Source organism: Somniosus microcephalus, chromosome 8 (assembly GCF_052327205.1).
Source record: "Somniosus microcephalus isolate GS21.2 chromosome 8, FLI_Smic_1.0, whole genome shotgun sequence".
Taxonomy (NCBI): Eukaryota; Metazoa; Chordata; class Chondrichthyes; order Squaliformes; family Somniosidae; genus Somniosus; species Somniosus microcephalus.
Window position 1 is genome coordinate 27,210,518 of NC_140994.1, and position 20,616 is coordinate 27,231,133.

At 46.9% G+C, this 20,616-nt stretch overlaps 1 protein-coding gene across 5 annotated transcripts in view; it reads left to right on the forward strand.

Moving 5' to 3' along the window:
• The window catches only part of rab11fip2 (RAB11 family interacting protein 2 (class I)), a 101,601-nt gene that overhangs the window by 49,309 nt on the left and 31,676 nt on the right, over window positions 1–20,616 (forward strand). For 4 of the 5 annotated variants that reach the window (XR_015079198.1, XR_015079197.1, XM_085994402.1 and 1 more), the window contains exon 3: window positions 1,009–1,516. Coding sequence is in view for 2 of the 5 variants with exons in the window: in XM_085994402.1 (XP_085850528.1) it covers window positions 1,009–1,516 (508 nt within the window). In the remaining 3 variants the exon portion in view is untranslated. Of the gene's footprint in view, window positions 1–1,008; window positions 1,517–4,156; window positions 4,251–20,616 lie in introns of all 5 variants that reach the window. The other variant, XR_015079199.1, reaches the window with a different exon arrangement.

The window sequence follows — 20,616 nt, forward strand, 5'->3', positions numbered from 1 at the left end:
GCTAATCAATGTTCCCTTTAATTTATTTTGGGTGCGCGGCCCATTCAAAATATCACGCATGCGTGGTTTTTCCCATTTAAAAGCCGGTGAGCCAGCTGCACTGGCGCTCCAGAGCACAACGCAGCCTAAAAGGAACATTGGCGCTAATGTGGTTTGCTGTTATGGAGGTTTGGATTTAGTTTGTCATTCCAACATTTTTGGGATCTTCCTGAAGAAATTCAACAGTACGAGGTATAAATTTTTAAAAATAAAAGAACCTTATCCATCCCTCCCCACCACTCTCCTTTCCTATCCTGTACTCTTCCCCATGCCATGAATAACCTGGCTAAGAGCAGGGGGTGGAGATCAGCTCCCAAACCTACATGACCACTGCTTTATAGCCACTCACGAGGGATTACAGAAGATTATCCCAGGCTGATAAGCCATCTGATTTTTTTTTAACTTGCCTTCTCCTTTAAATGGAGAGATGCCTAACCTCTGCTTGCCAACTATCTGTACGGCATGGTAATAAAGTTAAGACCAGTAACTTGGAGAAGTGTGGGTGAAAACCACCTCACGGCACTCTGTAGTACATGTTATTAAAACTCCAACATGCTGTGCCACCATGATTTGTTTTGAGTTTACCATTAAATTTGATAATGAATCGGGGAACTGAACCATTAATTATTCCAAACAAATTATAATAGTATTACTTCTGGATTTGAAACTTTTGAAACCTGACCTGATCTCCTCCTCCCCCCCCCCCCCCCCCCCTCTAATAAATCAGATTTTTCTTTAAGTAATTAAGTTAAGCTTTTGCTTTGAAGTTGAAAGTCAGAGGTATTTAAAAACTTTCACATTAAATTTCGTCTGTTAAATAAACTTTCATAAAGTGTGTGTGTGTGTGTGTATATTCCACATTTGAAATGTGCTTTTTCAAGCTACTTTATCAATTATTTGTTTTTCTGATGTGCAGTTTAAATCGAATATAGATTAAGACTTAAATTAAAGTGTTTTTTTCAATTAAAGTCATTGCAGGAAGTGACTCTCTTGCAAAATCGCCTCACAGGAGATCACAGAGCATGGACACCTCCAAGGTTAACCAGTTTGACCTCATTTCTGTCACAAAGAATGGGAGTGATCCAGCAAAGTCATCAGCTGATCCGTTTTCAAACCAAGGCATGTGTGCACCACAAAAGGCCGCAACACTGCCAAGAAGCAGAAATCCTTTTGACAACAGCAGCGACTCGTGGGCGAACAGAGGCGCAAGTTTAGAAGCCAGAAGTACAGCAAATCACAGACAGTCGGAAATTAAAAAAGAGACCAAGAAAGACAGAGAGAAGGAGAAAATTAGCCTTTTTGCACGTGTGACCGGCAAGAAAGATGCCAAAAAGTCTGAAAAGGCCACCAATATGAAGTCAGAAGGTTTTAGTGATGCAAAACCATCAAACCCGTTTTTTGGAAACTTTCACAGCAGTTTTGAATTTGATTCCAGAAATCCATTCTTCACAAACTACAAGACAGTTGATATGTCAAGGTGAGTAAGCTTCCTTTTTTTAAATTATCTTTGCAGTGTTATACGTCCAACTGTGTACATAATTACTATTGTGTAGCTACAGTACTTAAAATTATGGAAATTACAATACAGTAATCTTTCTTCTTAGGCAGTCCCTCGGAACCGAGGATGACTTGCTTCCACATTAAAAATGAGTTTGCAGGTGACTGGTGAGTCCAATGCGGGACCTACAGTCTCTGTCACAGGTGGGGCAGATGGTGGTTTAAGGGGCGGGTGGGTGGGGTGCTTGGGTTGACGTGCGCTCTTTGCGCTGCCTGCGCTTGGCTTCCGCTTGCTCCCGGCGAAGAGACTCGGTGTTCGGCACCTTCCCGGATGTTTCTCCTCCACTTTCTGTGGTCTTGGGCCAGGGATTCCCAGGTGTCGGTGGGGATGTTACACTTTTTCAAGGAGGCTTTGAGGGTGTCCTTGAAGCGTTTCCTCTGCCCACCTGGGGGGCTCTCTTGCTGTGCCGGAACTCCGAGTAAAGCGCTTGTTTTGGGAGTCTCGTATCGGGCATGCAGACAATGTGACTCGTCCATCGGAGCTGATCGAGCGTGGTCAAAGCTTCGATGCTGGGGATGTTGGCCTGAGCAAGAACACTGACGTTGGTGCGCCTATCCTGCCAATGGATTTGCAGGATCTTGCGGAGGCAGTGTTGGTGGTACATCTCCAGTGCTTTGAGGTGCCTGCTGTACATGGTCCATGTCTCTGAGGCATACAGCAGGGCGGGTATCACTGTTGCTCTGTAGACCATGAGTTTAATGCCGGGTTTGAGGTCCTGGTCTTCAAACACTCTCTTCCTCAGGTGACAGAAGGCTGCACTGGCACACTGAAGGCGGTGTTGGACTTCGTCGTCGATGTCTGCCCTTGTTGACAGTAGGCTCCCGAGATATGGAAAGTGGTCCACGTTGTCCAAGGCCTTGTAGTGGATTTTGATAATCGGGGGGGGCAGTACTGTGTGGTGGGGGCAAGTTGGTAGAGGACCTTTGTCTTACGGATGTTTAGTGTAAGGCCCATGCACTCGTACGCTTCGGTGAAGGTGTTAATGATGGTTTGGAGTTCGACCTCCAAGGGAAGCGCAGACGCAAGTGTCATCTGCATACTGTAATTCGATGACAAAGGATGGACTGGAGGTGATGGAGGTTGAACAGTTTCCCGTTTATTATAAAATTATGGAAGTTACAATATAGTAATACGCAGTAATAGAGAGACCATCTAGCATCAGGCCAACCACTAAATTTAATAATTCATATTTGAACATGTATTAGATCATTGGCTGTAAGCACCATTTCAAGAATGCTCCGAACATGATTGTGACAAGAGTTTCATTATGTATCGTACATTTCATAAAGAGGAAAGAGTAGCAATCTTTGGACTACTCTTAATACAGAATAGGCCAGGATTTAAGTGGGTAATAACAGCGAACTAATAACGTTCGTTGTTATTACCCCTTTGAAACTGACCACAATTTCAGGATGTAACGCATGCGCATCTAAATGCGGAAATTCTGAAAATGGTGTCAGTCACTCGCTGCTCCAACGCTGGCTGCGCTGTGAACCTCCCACCCCCATAGCCAGCAATCCGTGTAATCAGTGAAACTAATGAAAACTTGGGCTTTTCTGCTGTTAAACACCCCATTAACTGTTAGGCTTTGTTGGCTTAGGTGTAACTGGGGTTTTAAGAGTATTGACTGTTACGGCCCTGAATAACTAACTAACTAATTTAAATTTTGTGGAGTGTCAAATTTCTCCATTATGCTAAAAATTACAATTTTTAAGAAACTTAAATATATATTTTTTAAGGTTTGTTCATCTTTATTTCAGGTTCTTATCCCCATGTGAGAGCCCCAATCTTTGTTTTGCTCTCTGTAACATTTTTAAAAAGTCGGGATAAAAGCAGGTTCTCATTTCCTGCTTCCCTGTCTGAGAATTCTGCAATGTGATTGGCTGCTTAGACAACTTGTTGACGTCGCAGCACATCGCATTGAGGACTCCCCACGACGCCACTGAAATCACTTGCGCGTCGAACAAGGCAAACTTCTCGCCACCGAGATCGCGAGATCTTAGTGGGCAGCTTTCTTCAGGGCCAGCGGCGAACACCATTACTTTGCTGCTGACCACAAATTGGTTGTAAGCGCATCATTTTGAACTGACTGGCAATGGGTCCAGCTTGAAGACTCTCTGCTCCCTTTTAAAGATTAGCTTTTTGGCTTTGAATAATATAGACTTTTGCCAACTTGGCTAGAAGTTGAAATTTGCATTAATCATGATTAAAATTGTTCTGACAGTTGATGAAAGGGCATAATGTAGTATATTCTCTGCCAATGGTGACCTCTACATGCACCCATTAGCTAATTAGGTTAGAAGATCAAAAAATGCCATTTTAATTTGTTTTTGCGAAATTGGCTCCTTGAAATTGGATTTGTGATTTTTTTTTTTTCTCAATTTAACCATTTTAACAGGTAGTTTTGAGCTGCAATTTGTAAAGTAAATGCTGGTATATTTGAAGCAAAGATGTGGCTGATACTTGGGGACAAATTTTAAACCCTGTTCCAGACTTCCTGCAAAATAGGTATCTGAAGGTAAACCTGTAAATTTTTCCTTCCTACTTTATTCATTTCAGTGGCATTCAAAGTCTAAATTGGGAAACAAGTGTGAAGGGCTGAGCCCATAATACAGGATGTCTCGAAGTTGCAAAGACTGAAAGAGAAGACGAGGTATCGAGAAGTAGTAATTAAGTGACATCTAACTTTGGTGGTGGATTTAAGATCACTCACATGGGAGTCATTTGTTGGGTCTAATGGCCTTTTTCTGTTCCAAAAGTACTAATGTTTTATATACATTGGCTCAAAATTTGCGCGGAGGCTTCCCGCGGGCGGATGCCTCCGACCTGTAAAAATATCTACGAATTTACCAGGTGGTCTGGGAGACAGAGGCTTGCGATACTGGGACTCTCCGGGTCCGCATGGGCAGAGGCCCACGTATCCAGGGGCCAGGGGCGCATGTGGTTCGCAAGCACCCCTGGGATCACGTGGGCTGGCCCAACCAATGAAAGAAGGGAATACTTACGGAAATCCCATAATTATGAATGGGAATCACTTTATAAAAAAAAACAAATATACGAACGCATGAAATGTTTTAAATTACGTATTTAAAATTAAAATGCCATTTAATTAAATATTTTAAACAACATTTTGGGGGGGAAAATTGTTTTAATGGGGCTAAAAAATAAACTTTTATTGGACAGGGCTTTAATGTATAAATAAGTGGTAACATTTTATTTTTCTATTTTTTAAAACTCTTATGCTGGTAAAAGCAGGCCTCACCCCTGCTTTTAACAGGCATAAGAATTTCACAGGCATTCAGCGGGCGGAAGTTGGGCAAATAGCGCAGATTCTTGACAGATCACAAGTTCCATGTTTTCGCGCATGCGCTTCACATGCCTAAGCCCGGAACTTGCGCGGTCCCTACGGGCGCGTACGCACCCGTAGGGGTTGCAAAATATGGCCCATTGTTATTTCTCAAGTTTATAATGGTAACTTATTGTAGTGTTTCAGCGTGCTTACAGATGTACAATCACTGATCTAACAATTTAAACAATACTACTATGCACAATATTTTCCTTATGGTGTTGCTTCCTCTTCTAGTACCTAGATCAAAAGCTGTATTCCACTGCTGAAAACTTTAATTTTAATTTCCAGCAGTATACAAAAAACACTTTTTTGTTCAATTGTCTTAGCTCTTAAAAAGCTGCAATACAATTGAGAGGCTATGCAGTATAATTTTGACCAAAAGCCATTGATTTCCAAAGATTTGCCTTACCCATACACTGGTAAAGCCAGGGCTCGTGCCCAATTCAAAAGCGAGCAAAAATACCATAAAATCTAGTATATGTTACTTATGATCCTCCATGGTCTAGAGAAAAGACTTGTGTAACAATGACTTCAGTTGGAAGATTTTAAATACTTCACTGCACAGGATATTGTACAAGTACTGAGATTTAATTTACCTGCTGTTGCGACATTTTGAGCTCTAGGTGCAGTCTTCACAGGCAGATTTGACATTCTGACATCCTTCAGCAGCACCGACGCACTCTATCTCAAAGCTGTCCGGGTCCACATTTCCATTTCATCCTTCGACTCATCCGACGCTTCAACAAAAAACTTTTTTTCTTCCTTTCCGATGTCAAGGATCGCAAGCTTCATCAACTCTTGAACACCAACGCCCCTCCGGAACCACCACCTCCTTCACTTTTTCCTCTGATCACCGCACCCGCCCCCCCCCCCCCCCCTTCTCTCAATCTCACCCCCGCCGCGTCTTCACTATCCCCTCTGACCTTCCCCTCTCTGACCCTGAACGATCAGTCCTCAGCAAAGGCCTGAGCTTCATCCCCTTACGCCCCCACCTCAATGAATTTCGAGCTCTGCGCGATGTTGAGCTCTTTTTTTCCGCCGCCTTCGTCTCCGTGCCCGCTTCTCTGGCCAGGAGTCTCTCTTTTTCCCCCCCCCACCCTGCTGCACGGCTGACCCTTTCTGTCGCCTTCAGAATTCCCGTTCTACCTGGACCCCTCCCCCTGGCCTCTTACCCTCTCTAGATCTTTTCATCGCTAACTGCCACCGTGACATCGGCCGTCTCAATTTCTCTGCTCCCCTCACTCACTCCAATCTACCTCCCTCTGAACTTGCAGCACTCCATTCTCTTAGATCCAACCCTGACATTGTCATTAAACCTGCTGACAAGGGTGGTGGTGCTGTTGTTTGGCGCACCGACCTCTACCTAGCGGAAGCTGAACGCCAACTCTCTGACACCTCCTCCTATCTCCACCTGGACCATGACCCCACTACCGAACATCAAACCACTGTTTCCAAGACTGTCACTGACCTCCCTCTCCTCTGGAGATCTCCCCCCCCCCCCGCCCCCGCGGCCACCAACCTCATAGCTCCCCAACCCCGCACAGCCTGCTTCCCAAGATCCACAAACAGGACTGCCCTGGTAGACTCGTTGTTTCAGCCTGTTCTTGCCCCACCGAACTTATCTCTTCCTATCTCGACTCTCTTTTCTCCCCTTGTCCAGTCTCTTCCCACCTACATCCGCGACTCTTCGGACGCCCTCCGCCACTTTAACAGTTTCCAGTTTCCTGGCCCCAACCGCCTCCTTTTCACCATGGATGTACAATCCCTCTACACCTCCATCCCCCACCAGGATGGCCTGAGGGTGCTACACTTCTTCCTTGAACAGAGGCCCGACCAGTCCCCATCCACCACCACCCTCCTCCGCCTGGCTGAACTTGTTCTCACATTGAACAGCTTCTCCTTTGACTCCACTCATTTCCTCCAAATCAAAGGTGTTGCTATGGGTATGCGCATGGGTCCTAGCTATGCCTGCCTTTTCGTGGGATATGTGGAACACTCTTTGTTCCAGTCCTACTCGGGTCCCCTCCCTCACCTCTTTTTCCAGTACATTGATGACTGTATCGGTGCTGTTTCCTGCTCTCGCCCTGAACTAGACAATTCCATTCACTTTGCCTCCAATTTCCACCCTTCCCTCACCTTTCACATGGTCCATCTCCGACTCTTCCCTTCCCTTCCTCGACTTCTCCGTCTCCATCTCTGGGGATAGGTTATTGACCAACATTCACTACAAGCCCACTGACTCCCACAGCTACCTGGACTACACTTCCTCCCACCCCGCCTCCTGTAAGGACTCTATTCCATTCTCCCAGTTTCTCTGTCTCTGCCGCATCTGCTCCGACGATGCCACCTTCCACACCAGTGCTTCCGACATGTCTTCCTTTTTTCTCAACCAAGGATTCCCCTCTACCGTGGTTGACACGGCCCTTGACCGTGTCCGTTCTATCTCCCGCACTTCTGCCCTCACCCCTGCCCCTCCCTCCCGGAACCATGATAGGGTTCCCCTTGTCCTCACCTTTCACCCCACCAGCCTCCACATTCAACGGATCATCTTCCGCCACCTCCAAAGTGATCCCATCACCCAATGCATCTTCCCCTCCCCTCCCCTTTCAGCATTCCGTAGGGACCGCTCCCTTCAAGACACCCTAGTCCACTCCTCTATCACCCCCAGCACCCCTTCACCTGGCACCTTCCCGTGCAAGCGCAGGAGATGCAACACCTGCCCTTATACCTCCCCCCCCCCCCCCTTCCCACTGTCCAGGGCCCCAAACACCCCCTCCAGGTGAAACAGCGATTTACTTGTACTTCTTGCAATCTAGTATACTGTATTCGCTGCTCACAATGTGGTCTCCTCTACATGGGGAGACCAAACACAGATTAGGTGACCGCTTTGCGGAACACCTCTGTTCAGTCCGTAAGGATGACCCCGAGCTTCTGGTCGCCTGTCATTTTAATTCACCGCCCCATTCCCACTCGGACCTCGCTGTACTCGGGCTCTTGCATTGTTCCACGGAAGCTCAGCGTAAACTCGAGAACAGCACCTGATCTTCCGATTAGGCACTTTACAGCCTTCCGGACTCAATATCGAGTTCAACAATTTCAGATCATAACCTCGGCCCCCATTACATTTTTACTTTTTTATCCACACCATTGTTTTGACCCCGCCCCCCTTTTTTTCTTTCTTTTTTTCTCTCCCACATGGCAGCTGTCTCCATTCTGCCAGCGCATTTCACTCCTAATCTAGAGCCGTCTTTTGTCTCCACTAGTCCTATCACCATCTCGTCTCGTTTTGAATACCTCTTAATGTCTCTTCACTTCTCTTTTGTTCTCTCCCAGCCTGGCCTCTTAATCTATTTCATTTCCTGTGCTTTTCCAGTCTTGACAAAGGGTTTGCCCCGAAACGTTGACTCTAGTTTCTCTCCACGGATGTTGCCTGGCCTGCTGAGTTTTTCCAGCATTTTCTGTTGTTATTTCTGAATAAACAAGTCAGGTAAACCCTCTGAAAATGTAACAGCAGATTTCCTCTTTGCACTAGGTGTAGTGAAATCTTAAACCTGATCTTCATAAACCTATTTATGATCCTACACCCTGTGCAGGAGAGGAAATGTTTCCATTAATTAGATCTAATAGATTCAGTTGTGATTCAACAATGTTGTTCACTTAAGCAAAATTTGGTTGGACTCAAACATTTTGTTCTTCATACATAATATTTTATACAATTTTTTTTTTTTTAATGCATACAACACTTTAGTAGCCTGTGCATCCCTAATGGCATGACCTCAAAGTCTCTGGATTCATCCAGAGCACATACAAACCAGCTTGAACGATGAGCAGTATGATTCAGCTAGTTGGGCTTTCAGGCTCTTGTTGATTTGGGCTGCCATTGTGCTTATTTTGATGTATAAATTCAAAAGGATTTGCTGTCCGCGTGCTCACTGTACAGGATATACTAGCCAGAACTTTTGAAGGGGGTGGACAGAAGGGGGCGGTAAAAAAGGAGTTGTCTCGCTCACAGTAAGCAGATCGGATAATCTTAATGTGGATCTTGACGTGCATTGGTTTCGTGAGTACTGTGTTGGCTTCAACTGTTGCACTGAAGTTAACACAAACTACCCCAACTCTTGGCCACTTATTGAGTGGTCTGCTCTGGAGGAAGACCTGCCAAATCTGAGTGATATTCAGCTGCTGGATTATGCCAAATTCACACCACTAGGTGTGTAGTTACTTGCCATAAATGGCGGCTCTCCCAACCCCACATTCTCATCTCATTTTATGTTGTGTGTAGAAGTCACAGTCTGCTTTGATTTTCTCAAATGCCTCCAAGCAATTTGTAATTTCTGAAGTTTATTTACTCCATGTTCTTCCTTAAATCTCCAAATTATTGAATTTATTTTAAATTGTACTGCTAATTGCTTTGGCTTCACCTAATGGGCTTGATTTTAATTCAGGGGCGGGCTGGGGTCGTGTAATCCGCGTTTCGTGTTATCCACCCGAATCTAAATCGATGTGGGAGATTGATGCGATTTTAACTTAATTGGCCAATTGAGTTCCAACGTGTGGGAACCCATGGCCAATGAGTTTTTCCAGTCTGAAAGTCCCCTCCGATGACGTCATCATTGCTGCTGCATTTAAGGTCTGCAACAAGCCTTGCTTCTGCAGACTGCCAACCTTTTGGCCTTTCATGCTACAGGGACCTGGAGGCAGAATGGCCAGCCAGAGACCTAGGTCTGCTCCCAGGTTTGATGACGTGGCCTTGCAGGCTTTAGTTGAGGAAGGAAGAGCTCATAAAGAGGTGCTCTTCCCTTCAGGGAGGAAGAAGCCTCCCCAGCAGACCAAGGCTGTGTGGATCCAGGTGGCAGAGGAGGTCAACACATTATCAGTAACTCGCAGAACCTGAATTCAGTGCAGGAAGAGATTTCATGACCACCTGCGCACTGGAAAAGTGAGTATGAATTTCCCATCACCCTCAATCTGATGCCCATTGCCTTTCCTCACCAGCACTCGGCTTTAGCAATCTCTTCCTCCACATCCCACTTGACACTGACATCTATGCACCCTTACCCATTCCCTCTCTCTCTATTGTCACATTCACCCAACTATTCAACTATGCAGCCCTCACACTCCCTATCACTGTGATGCTATGAAAACAACTGACAACACCTCACTCCATCTTTGTCTCCTAAGTATCTATACTATGGAATCTCTACACTCACTCCTTCATTCTAACTCAACCTCCACTTGTCTCCCTCATTGCAGGAAAAGAGAGTTCACAATAAGTGAGAAAGAGCGAGGACAGGAGGAGGGCCACCCTCAATAGCCCACCTCACCCCCCCTGGGAGGAGGCGGTCCTGGAGATCGTAGGAGTGGAGGAAGATGCGCAAGTGGGGACGGACAGAGGGGTGCATCACAGCAAGCTGGTGACAGAATAGTTTTCCATCTCTCTCATTGACATTGCATGAGTCACTGATAATGATTCTGAAGCTCTAACAGATGGACTAATCATCTGCAATATGCAATGTGCATGTAACCTTGGCATCACATCTCTGACTCGTTCCTTTACTCCCCTACAGGACCATCACAAGCACCCGTTCCCACTAGCCAGGAGGAACAGCATGAGCTTCAAGACTCCTCGGAAGAAGCTGCAACCTCCTGAGGGTGCAGCGTCAGCAGAATTCAGCGCACCCAGCGAAGAAACTCGCACCTCCGGTGGGAACTTCGAGACATAGAGTAGTGTTGTTGCCTGGCATATCACAGCTCACAAGTGAGCATCAGCAGATTGTGGAGACGGACAGCAGTGGAGAGTCGGAGGACGCAGGACTCTGCCATCTCGGCTCAGCTGCATGTCGACCCTCTGCCTCTGGGTCCATCCATAAGATCAGTGGTGCTGGAACTCCAGGAACAGATGCAGGAGTCTCTGGCAGGTTTTGTCTCCAGGGTCACTGCGAGTGTGGAGCGAATGGAGGAGTCCATTGCAAACATGAGCAAAGCCTTTGTGGAGTCATTGGCGCATGAACGCATCACCATGGAAACGATGGCAACCTCCATGGAGGTGATAAGTCATCGGAGTGCAGAAAACATGGTGAATGTTCGGAATAGAATGACATCTCTGGAGGAGCGATGGTCATCTATTGAACAGAGAAACCAGACCTTCATGGAAGTCCTTCTGAGTAGGACTGCCAGTGCAGATACAGGTCCCTATGGCCCCCCTGATGTGCAGCAAGGTGCTCTCAAGCCACTTGCAAGCGCTGAGGGGGACCTGACCCATGAGAGGGAAGTTGGTGGCAGACATCAAGGAAGTGTGGGCTCCTCTCTAAGCGCTCACACTTCCATGCCACTGCAGAGCCCTCGGTCAGAGCCCCTCCAGAGTCCACACCCATCTGAGATCGGCGTCTCAACCCCTGCACAGCCGCAGGAGCAGCAGACTGTTGCCGAGCCCTCACCGGTTCACAACCCCAGAGGACGCCCGCCAAAAGTGTCGAGACAGGAGCAGCAGGAAAGTGAGCAAGGGGCCTCCACATCTGCTGAAGCCACCGGGAAAGCACCACATAGGAGCACGCGTAAGAGAAAGATACTGCACAAATAGTCACTTGGGTGAAATTTGATGTTTTCTGTGAAAAAGCTATCAGCTGAATAATGTAAATAAAAAATTTGATGGCTACTGCTGTAGTTGTGGCATGTGTCATTTCGCGAATGGGATTTTCACATTGAGGGCTTAGGATTACTTGCAATTGTCAGTATGGTGGTCAAATTGCTAGGAATCCGCTGCTCCTTGGTCATTGTCGATGCTCAAGTAAGAAGCTGCGAGGCAAGAGTGCTTGATTAGCTAGGCTAAGCAAATCTGGCCAAGATGAGTGCGTTCCTTACATTCCGGGCAGCAATGTTCTCGCGTACTGCTGCAGCTGGTTGATGGGCCTCTGCAAGATGCTCATTTTCGCCCTCCTCCTCCTCCGAGGATATGCGACGAGCCACTTGGTCCTCAGAAATCTGCAAGCCACGACGCTGTGCCATGTTGTGAAGTGCGCAGCAAACCACGACAATTCTGGAGACCCTGGCTGCTGAGTACTGCAGGGCTCCACCTGATCTATCCAGGCATCTGAAGCGCATCTTCAGCAAACTGATGGTTTGCTCGATTATGGCTCTGGTGGACATGTGACTGGAGTTGTAGCTCTCCTCAGCTTCGTTGGATGGTCTTCTCAATGGCATCATTAGCCACGTCTTCAGGGGATAGCCCTTGTATCCAAGTAGCCATCCATTAAGTTGGTCTGGCGGACTGAATAGCGGAGGCACACCAGACTGGTGCAGTATGAAGGAGTCATGGCAACTGCCAGGGTACTTGGCACAAACATGCAAAATTTCCTTCTTGTGGTCACACACCAGCTGAACGTTAAGGGAGTGGAAGCCCTTGCGGTTGACAAAAATACCTGGATTGCGATGAGGTGCCAAAAATACCTGGATTGCGATGAGGTGCCTTAAGGGCCACGTGTGCAGTCAACGATGCCCTACAGCCTTGGAAAGCCTGCCAGATGAGCTAATCCAACCGCACGCGCCGTGACACTTGCTTGATCCTTGGTGAAATGGATGGGATTGTGCACGATGGCAAAGAGGGCATCGGTTACCTGCGTGATGCAAGTGTGTGCGGCCGCCTGGGAGATGCCGCTGATGTCTGCTGCTGATCCCTGGAATGAGCCGCAGGCAAAAAAGTTGAGTGCGATGGTGACTTTGACAGCCACTGGTGTGGGTTGTCCACCTGGTCCTCTGGCCTGCAGGTCTTGTTGCAGCATTGTGCAGATGTCACCCACTACCTCTCGCGATAGTCGCAGCCGCCTTTGGCACTGCTGCTCAGACATGTTGAGGTAGCTGACCCTGTGTCTGTAGAATAGCAAAATACTGCGGATGCTGGAAATCTGAAATAACAGAAAATGCTGGAAATACTCAGCAGGCCAGGCAGCATCCGTGGAGAGAGAAACAGAGTTAACGTTTCAGGTCTGGGACCCTTCATCAGAACAGGAAAAAGCTGGATATGTAACCACTATTAAGCAGGTGCAGAGACAGGGGGGGTGGGGTGGGGTGGGGTTAGGAGGGGAGGAAGGAATTGAAAGAACATCCTGTACTTTTGTAAGCGGCAGGAAAGATAAAATGTTGCAGATGGGAGTGGCAAAAATCATACTGCATGAAAAATGGGGGCAGGGATAATTATCTGAAACTGTTGAACTCGATGTTGAGTCCGGCAGCCTGTAAAGTGCCTAATCGAAAGATGAGGTGCTGTTCCTCGAGCTTATGTTGAGCTTCATTGGAACAATGTAGTAGGCCGAGGACAGAGATCAGAGCGGGAGTGAAGCGGTGAATTAAAGTGACAGGCGACCGGAAGCTCGGTCACCCTTACGGACTGAACGGAGGAGTTCCGCAAAGCGGTCGTCCAATCTGCGTTTGGTCTCCCCAATGTAGAAGAGACCGCATCGTGAGCAGCGAATACAGTATATTAAATTGCAAGAAGCACAAGTAAATTGCTGTTTCACCTGGAAGGGGTGTTTGGGGCCCTGGACAGTGGGAAGCGGGGAGCTAAAAAGGCATGTGTTGCATCTCCTGCGCTTGCACGGGAAAGTGCCAGGTGAAGGAGAAGGGCTGTTGGGGGTGATTGAGGAGTGGACCAGGGTGTTGCGGAGGGAGCGGTCCCTTCGGAATGCTGAAAGGGGAGGTGAGGGGAAGATGTGTTTGGTGGTGGGATCACGTTGGAGGTGGCAGAAATGGCGGAGGATGATCCCTTGAATATGGAGGCTGGTGGGATGAAAGGTGAGGACAAGGGGAACCCTATCGTGGTTCTGGGAGGGAGGGGAAGGGGTGAGAGCAGAAGTGCGGGAAATAGAACGGACACGGTCAAGGGCCGTGTCAACCACAGTAGAGGGGAATCCTCGGTTGAGGAAAAAGGAAGACATGTTGGAAGTAAAGTGAATGAACTTATCTAGTTCAGGGCGAGAGCAGGAAACGGCACCAATACAGTCATCGATGTATCGGAAAAAGAGGCGAGGGAGGGGACCTGAGTAGGACTGGAACAAAGCAGCACCGACTCACACTATTTCAAAGCTGTCCGGGTCCACAGTTCCATTTCATCCTTCAACTCATCCGACGCTTCAACAAAAAACTCTTTTTTTTTTTCTTCCTTTCTGATGTCAAGGATCGCAAGCTTCATCAACTCGTGGACACCAACGCCCCCCCCCCCCCCCCCCCCCCAGAACCACCTTCCCCGTTACTTTCCTCTGATCCCATCCCTTCTTCCGATCCATCCCTTCTTCCAATCTCACCCCCTGCCGTGTTTTCACTATCCCCTCTGACCTTCTCCTCTCTGACCCCGATCAGTCCTCAGCAAAGGCCTCACCTTCATCCCCTTACGCCCCCATCTGAATGAATTTCGAGCTCAGCACGATGCTGAGCTCTTAGTCAGTCGTCTTCGTGCCCACTTCTCTGGCCAGGAGTCTTCCCCCCCACCCCCCCCCCCGCACGGCTGATCCTTTCTCCCACTTTCTAAATTCTCGTTCTACTTGGACCCCTCCCTCTGGCCTCTTACCCTCTCTAGATCTTTTCATTGCTAACTGCCGATGTGACATTGGCCGTCTCCATTTCTCTGCTCCCCTCTCTCACTCCAACCTACCTCCCTCTGAACTTGCAGCACTCCGATCCAACCCTAACATTATCATTAAACCTGCTGATAAGGGTGGTGCTGTTGTTGTTTGGCGAACTGACCTCTATCGTGCGGAAGCTGAACGCCAACTCCAACACCACCTCCCAACTCCGCCTGGACCATGACCCCACTAGCAAACATCAAGCCATTGTTTCCAAGTGTGTCACTGACCTCATCTCCTCTGGAGATCTTCCTTCCATGGCCGCCAACCTCATAGTCTCCCAACCCCACACAGCCCGCTTCTACCTCCTTCCCAAGATCCACAAACAGGACTGCCCTGGTAGACCCATCGTTTCAGCCTGTTCTTGCCCCACGGAACTTATCTCTTCCTATCTAGACTCTCTTTTTCTCCTTGTCCAGGCTTTTCCCACCTACATTCGCGACTCTTCCGACGCCCTCCGTCACTTTAACAGTTTCCAGTTTCCTGGCCCCAACCGTCTCCTTTTCACTGGACGTCCAATCCCTCTACACCTCCATCCCCCACCAGGACGGCCTTCGGGCGCTCCGTTTCTTCCTTGACCAGAGGCCCAACCAGTCCCCATCCACCACCACCCTCCTCCGCCTGGCTGAACTTGTTCTCACATTGAACAACTTCTCCTTTGACTCCACTCATTTCCTCCAAACTAAAGGTGTTGCTATGGGAACCCGCATGGGCCCTAGCTATGCCTGCCTGTTCATGAGATATGTGGAATTCTTTGTTCCAATCCTACTCAGGTCCCCTCCCTCGCCTCTTTTTCCGGTACATCGATGACTGTATTGGTGCCGTTTCCTGCTCTCGCCCTAAACTAGATAAATTCATTCACTTTACTTCCAATTTCCACCCTTCCCTCACCTTCACATGGTCCATCTCCGACGCTTCCCTTCCTTGACTTCTCCGTCTCCATTTCTGGTGCTCGGCTTTCGACAAACATCCACTACAAGCCCATTGACTCCCACAGCTACCTGGACTACACTTCCTCCCACCTCGCTTCCTGTAAGGACTCTATTCCATTCTCCCAGTTTCTCCGTCTCCGTCGCGTCTGTTCTGACGATGCCACCTTCCATACCAGTGCTTCCGACATGTCTTCCTTTTTCCTCAACCGAGGATTCCCCTCTACTGTGGTTGACACGGCCCTTGACCGTGTCCGTTCTATTTCCCGCACTTCTGCTTTCACCCCTTCCCCTCCCTCCCAGAACCACGATAGGGTTCCCCTTGTCCTCACCTTTCATCCCACCAGCCTCCACATTCAACGGATCATCCTCCGCCATTTCCGCCACCACAACGTGATCCCACCACATCTTCCCCTCTCCTCCCATTTCAGCATTCCGAAGGGACTGCTCCCTCCGCGACACCCTGGTCCACTCCTCAATCACCCCCAACGGCCCTTCTCCTTCACCTGGCACCTTCCTGTGTAAGTGCAGATGCAGCAACACAAGCCCTTTTACCTTCCCACTGTCCAGGGCCCCAAACGTCCCTTCCAGGTGAAACAGCGATTTACTTGTGCTTCTTGCAATTTAATATACTGTATTCGCTGCTCACGATGCGGTCTCCTCTACATTGGGAAGACCAAACGCAGATTGGGCGACCGCTTTGCGGAACTCCTCCATTCAGTCCGTAAGGGTGACCCTGAGCTTCCGGTCGCCTGTCACTTTAATTCACCGCTTCACTCCCACTCTGATCTCTGTTCTCGGCCTACTATATTGTTCCAATGAAGCTCAACATAAGCTTGAGGAACAGCACCTCATCTTTCGATTAGGCACTTTACAGGCTGCCGGACTCAACATCGAGTTCAACAATTTCCGATAATTATCCCTGCCCCCATTTTTCATGCAGTATGATTTTTGCCATTCCCATTTGCAACATTTTATCTTTCCTGCCTCTTACAAAAGTACAGGATGTTCTTTCAATTCCTTCCTCCCCTCCTAACCCCACCCCACCCCACCCCCCCTGTCTCTGCACCTGCTTAATAGTGGTTACATATCCAGCTTTTTCCAGTTCTGATGAAGGGTCCCAGACCTGAAACGTTAACTCTGTTTCTCTCTCCACGGATGCTGCCTGGCCTGCTGAGTATTTCCAGCATTTTCTGTTGTTATTCCTGTGTCTGTAGACCCTGTTTGCGGGGTATCTCCTGTGCTGACGGGCTTCCGTGCGCTGGCCCCTTCTGGCCTGTGCAGCTTCAGGTGGGTGAGCAGCAGCCTGGCGCTGCTGCTGTTGTTCCTGGTTCTGCTGGTGCCGCGGCTGCTGTTAGGTGTTCGTCCTCGTCTAATGTCCAGAAGGGAAGGAAATAAATGGCTCCCATGCTTCTGGTATATGCCTCAGTTGAGGAAGCGCTCAGTGAGGGTGGCAAGAGGGGTTTCCCAGGAGGCCACACTGGAGATGGGTGTCAGACTCCAAACTTCCACAGCTGTGCTTATGCCTTCTAAAAGTTCCCCCAGACCTGAGACTACAAAGTCCTGCCACCTGCAAATGATGGCTGATCAAATCTCCTCTTTAATGGTTGAGCTGCAGCTGATAGTCAGCAATCCAATTGTGCTCCCGCCAGATTTCACCGTCGTGTTTCAGAACAGGCGTGTTTCACGTGGGAAAAGGGTTAAAATCGCAAAGGCCTTTCAAAATGGCATTATAGAGGCAATTTAGTGCTTGTTAAGGGCCTTAACGGCCTATTCGCCTCTTGGAGGAAGGACGGAGACGGGAGCATTAGACACGAATTAATGAAAATTGCTTGGAGGCGGGGTTGGGCCCGCATGCCAGTTTCTGCAATTTTTACCCCCCCCCCCCCCCCACACGCCTCCAATCCCGCCTCAACGGCTCAATGAAAATCCTGCCCAATGTCTCTGAAATCGGAAAACTTGTGGCTGATCAGCTTAACTTATTTGTCAAATGCTCTACACTATCCTTGTGGGGAAACACATGCTGTTTCTAAACAGAGAATGGCTAAGTGGCTGGTTGGATGAACAAAGCATTGACAACTGACAGATAGCAAACCTTCAGTGAGGTTCAAGGACCATTCCATGGGGACCACATCTTGAGCTAATTTTTAGAAATATCACTTTAGACAGCATTTGCAGTCCTGATACTTCACCAAACGTTGCTGTTTCAATTTTCAGCCAAGCATGCTTTGCAGTTTTGGAAGTCTGTTTTGACTACAAGTGTGTTCCTCCTGGTTTAGATGAAACCGTTTTCTTCCTAATCGTTACTGGGTTAGAACTCTGGTATGTGCGGGCTCCTGAATGATGAAGAAGTAAGATAACTTACCACATGGGGTCTTCCTTATTTTTCTAATGAACTCATTCTTTACATACCAATGTTACTCCCATTGGAATTTCTCTGTTTAGTTACTGGTATTTTTAGATACTACATTTCTGTATAACTTGCTATGTTGTATAATTTATCTGTTACCACTGGAAATGAACTGACCTATTGGCCTGCCGGAGAGGTGCCTTTTATGTGGGAGGAAGCATTACATAGGTGATGGCCTGATGCTTTTGATATCAATAATGCCTTCCAAAGGGACTATCTCCAGGTCTGTTCTCTCCATTGTCAACTTGCACTTCTTTCACTTCATTTATTTAAGAATAGTGAGAGAGAGAGAAACCAGGAAATTATAGGCCTGTTCGTCTAACATCTGTCATGGGGAAGTTATTGGAATCTATAATTAAGGACAGAGTGACCGAGCACTTGGAGAAATTTGAGCTGATTAGAGAGAACCAACATGGATTTGTAAAGGGTAGGTCATGTCTAACAAACCAAATTGAATTTTTTGAGAAAGTAACTAAAGTACTGGACAGGGGAAATGTCTATGAATATAGTTTATATGGACTTCCAGTAGGCATGCGATAAGATTCCACATAAGAGTCTGGTAGCTAAAATTAAAGCTCATGGAATTGAAGGTGAATTATAGACCTTGTTAGGAGATTAGTTTGACTTGGTTAGAAGACGGAGTAAGGATAATAGGTAGTACACTCAAATTGGAAGGAAGTCATTTAGTGGTGTCCCACAAGGATCTGTTCTGGGGCCTCAACTATTCACCACATGTACTAATGACTTGGATAACACAATAGAGAGCCATATAGCCAAGTTTGCAGATTACGCAAAGATTGGTGACATAATAAATAGTGTATACGGGAGCATAAAATTACAAAGAGACATTGATCGATTAAGTGAGTGGGCAAAATTGTGGCAGATGGACTTCAACGCAGGTAAGTGTGAGGGCATCCATTTTGGACCAAAAAAGGATAGATCCGAGTATTATTTAAATAGTGAAAAGCCAGGAACAGTGGAGGTCCAAAGAGATTTAGGGGTCCATGTACACACATCACTAAAATGTAGTAGTCAGGTACAAAAAATAATCAAACAGGCTAATGAAATGTTAGCCTTTATAACTAGAGGGCTAGAATATAAAGGGCAGGAAGTTTTGCTGCAGCTATACAAAGACCTGGTTAGATCACATCTGGAATACTGTGTACAGTCCTGGGCATTGCACCTTAGAAAGGATATATTGGCCTTGGAAGGAGTGCAGCGCAGATTCACCAGACTGTTGTTAGGGCTCCAAGGGTTAGATTTTGAGGAGCGATTACATAAACTAGGCTTGTATTCTCTGGAACATAGAAGGTTAAGAGGTAATTTGATTGAGGTTTTAGGATTTTGAAAGGAGTTGATGGGGTAGATAGAGAAACTTTTTCCACTTGTGGGGAAGTCTAGGACAAGGTGACCTGACCTTAAAATCAGAGCCAGCACATTCAGGAGAGAAGTTAAGAAACATTTCTTCACACAAAAAGGGTGGTAACCGTGTGGAACTTTCTCCCACAAAGCAGTAGATGCTAGCTCAATTAATAATTTTAAATCTGAGATCGATAAATTTTTGCTAGCTGAGAGTATAAAAGGATATGGGGCCAAGGCAGGTGGACGGAGTTAAGATACAGCTCAGCCATGATCTCTTTGAATGGTGGAACAGGCTTGAGGGGCTGAATGGCCTACTCCTGTTCCTATGCGCAGAGGATACTGCAAAGATTGAGAAATTCTGCAAAGTAGATAATTTTACTTTAATGACTGAACAATGTCCTGAGAAACTGTGATATCCAAGTTGAAAGTATCAAATGCAATTAGCTACTTACGTATTTTGATGGTAATGTTTTAAAAATGCAATTATAGTCATGTAAATGCCAACTATGGAAAATGGTTCACCTAATGTTGGGAAACATGCTGTGTTGGCTTTGAAATATCCAGTTGGCTTCCTATTTTGGTTCTGATCATTCAGATTTTAATATTTAAGTGAAGCTCTGAGATTGTTTTGTGGTACAATGATCAGTTGCCTTACATGACAAATGCACATTCAGTTAGCGTACTAGTAAAGCCTTATAACTCAACAGATTGCACAGCTGTTGAAAGCCAAGCATATTCTTCCTGCCCTGCAATTTGTAAAACAATGGCATGATCATTTGTGGTATGCCATAGTTGATACCTGTGAGTCACCATGTAATAAAGATTATCTCGCTAGTGGAATTTGTCAATTAATATTCAACGGTGTTGCTGCCAGAATTTGAAATTCAAAGCAAAACAAGAACCAGGTCTTTACATGCTTTCCATCTGGTTAAAGTGTTGACAAGGCAGACAAATAATCCATCGTGATGTCTTGGTGGAGGTGCTGTATGTCGTGTTAAATGTGAAATGTCTGCAGTCATCATCTAAGGGGATCCTACAACAAAGTTGTCTAATAAACATCTAGCTTCCAACATCTCTCAACATCACAACCTGTTGTTTTTCTCTCTTTGATCAGTACAGTAATGTTGTAGTCGGTGCTCCTGACATTTCTTCTTCCAATCTCCAAATATGCTTCTCCACCAATAGCTTGAAATCGAGACACCTCTCGGTCTCTTACTCCAGACATTTCCAATACATTGTCCACTAACCACAAGTGGCTAATTGGAAATCCAGATGTGGCTAATAACATTTCCCATTGGAAATAAAAAATGAGTAATAGACTTCGGTGTTGGGCATGTGATCTCAATACTCATTTT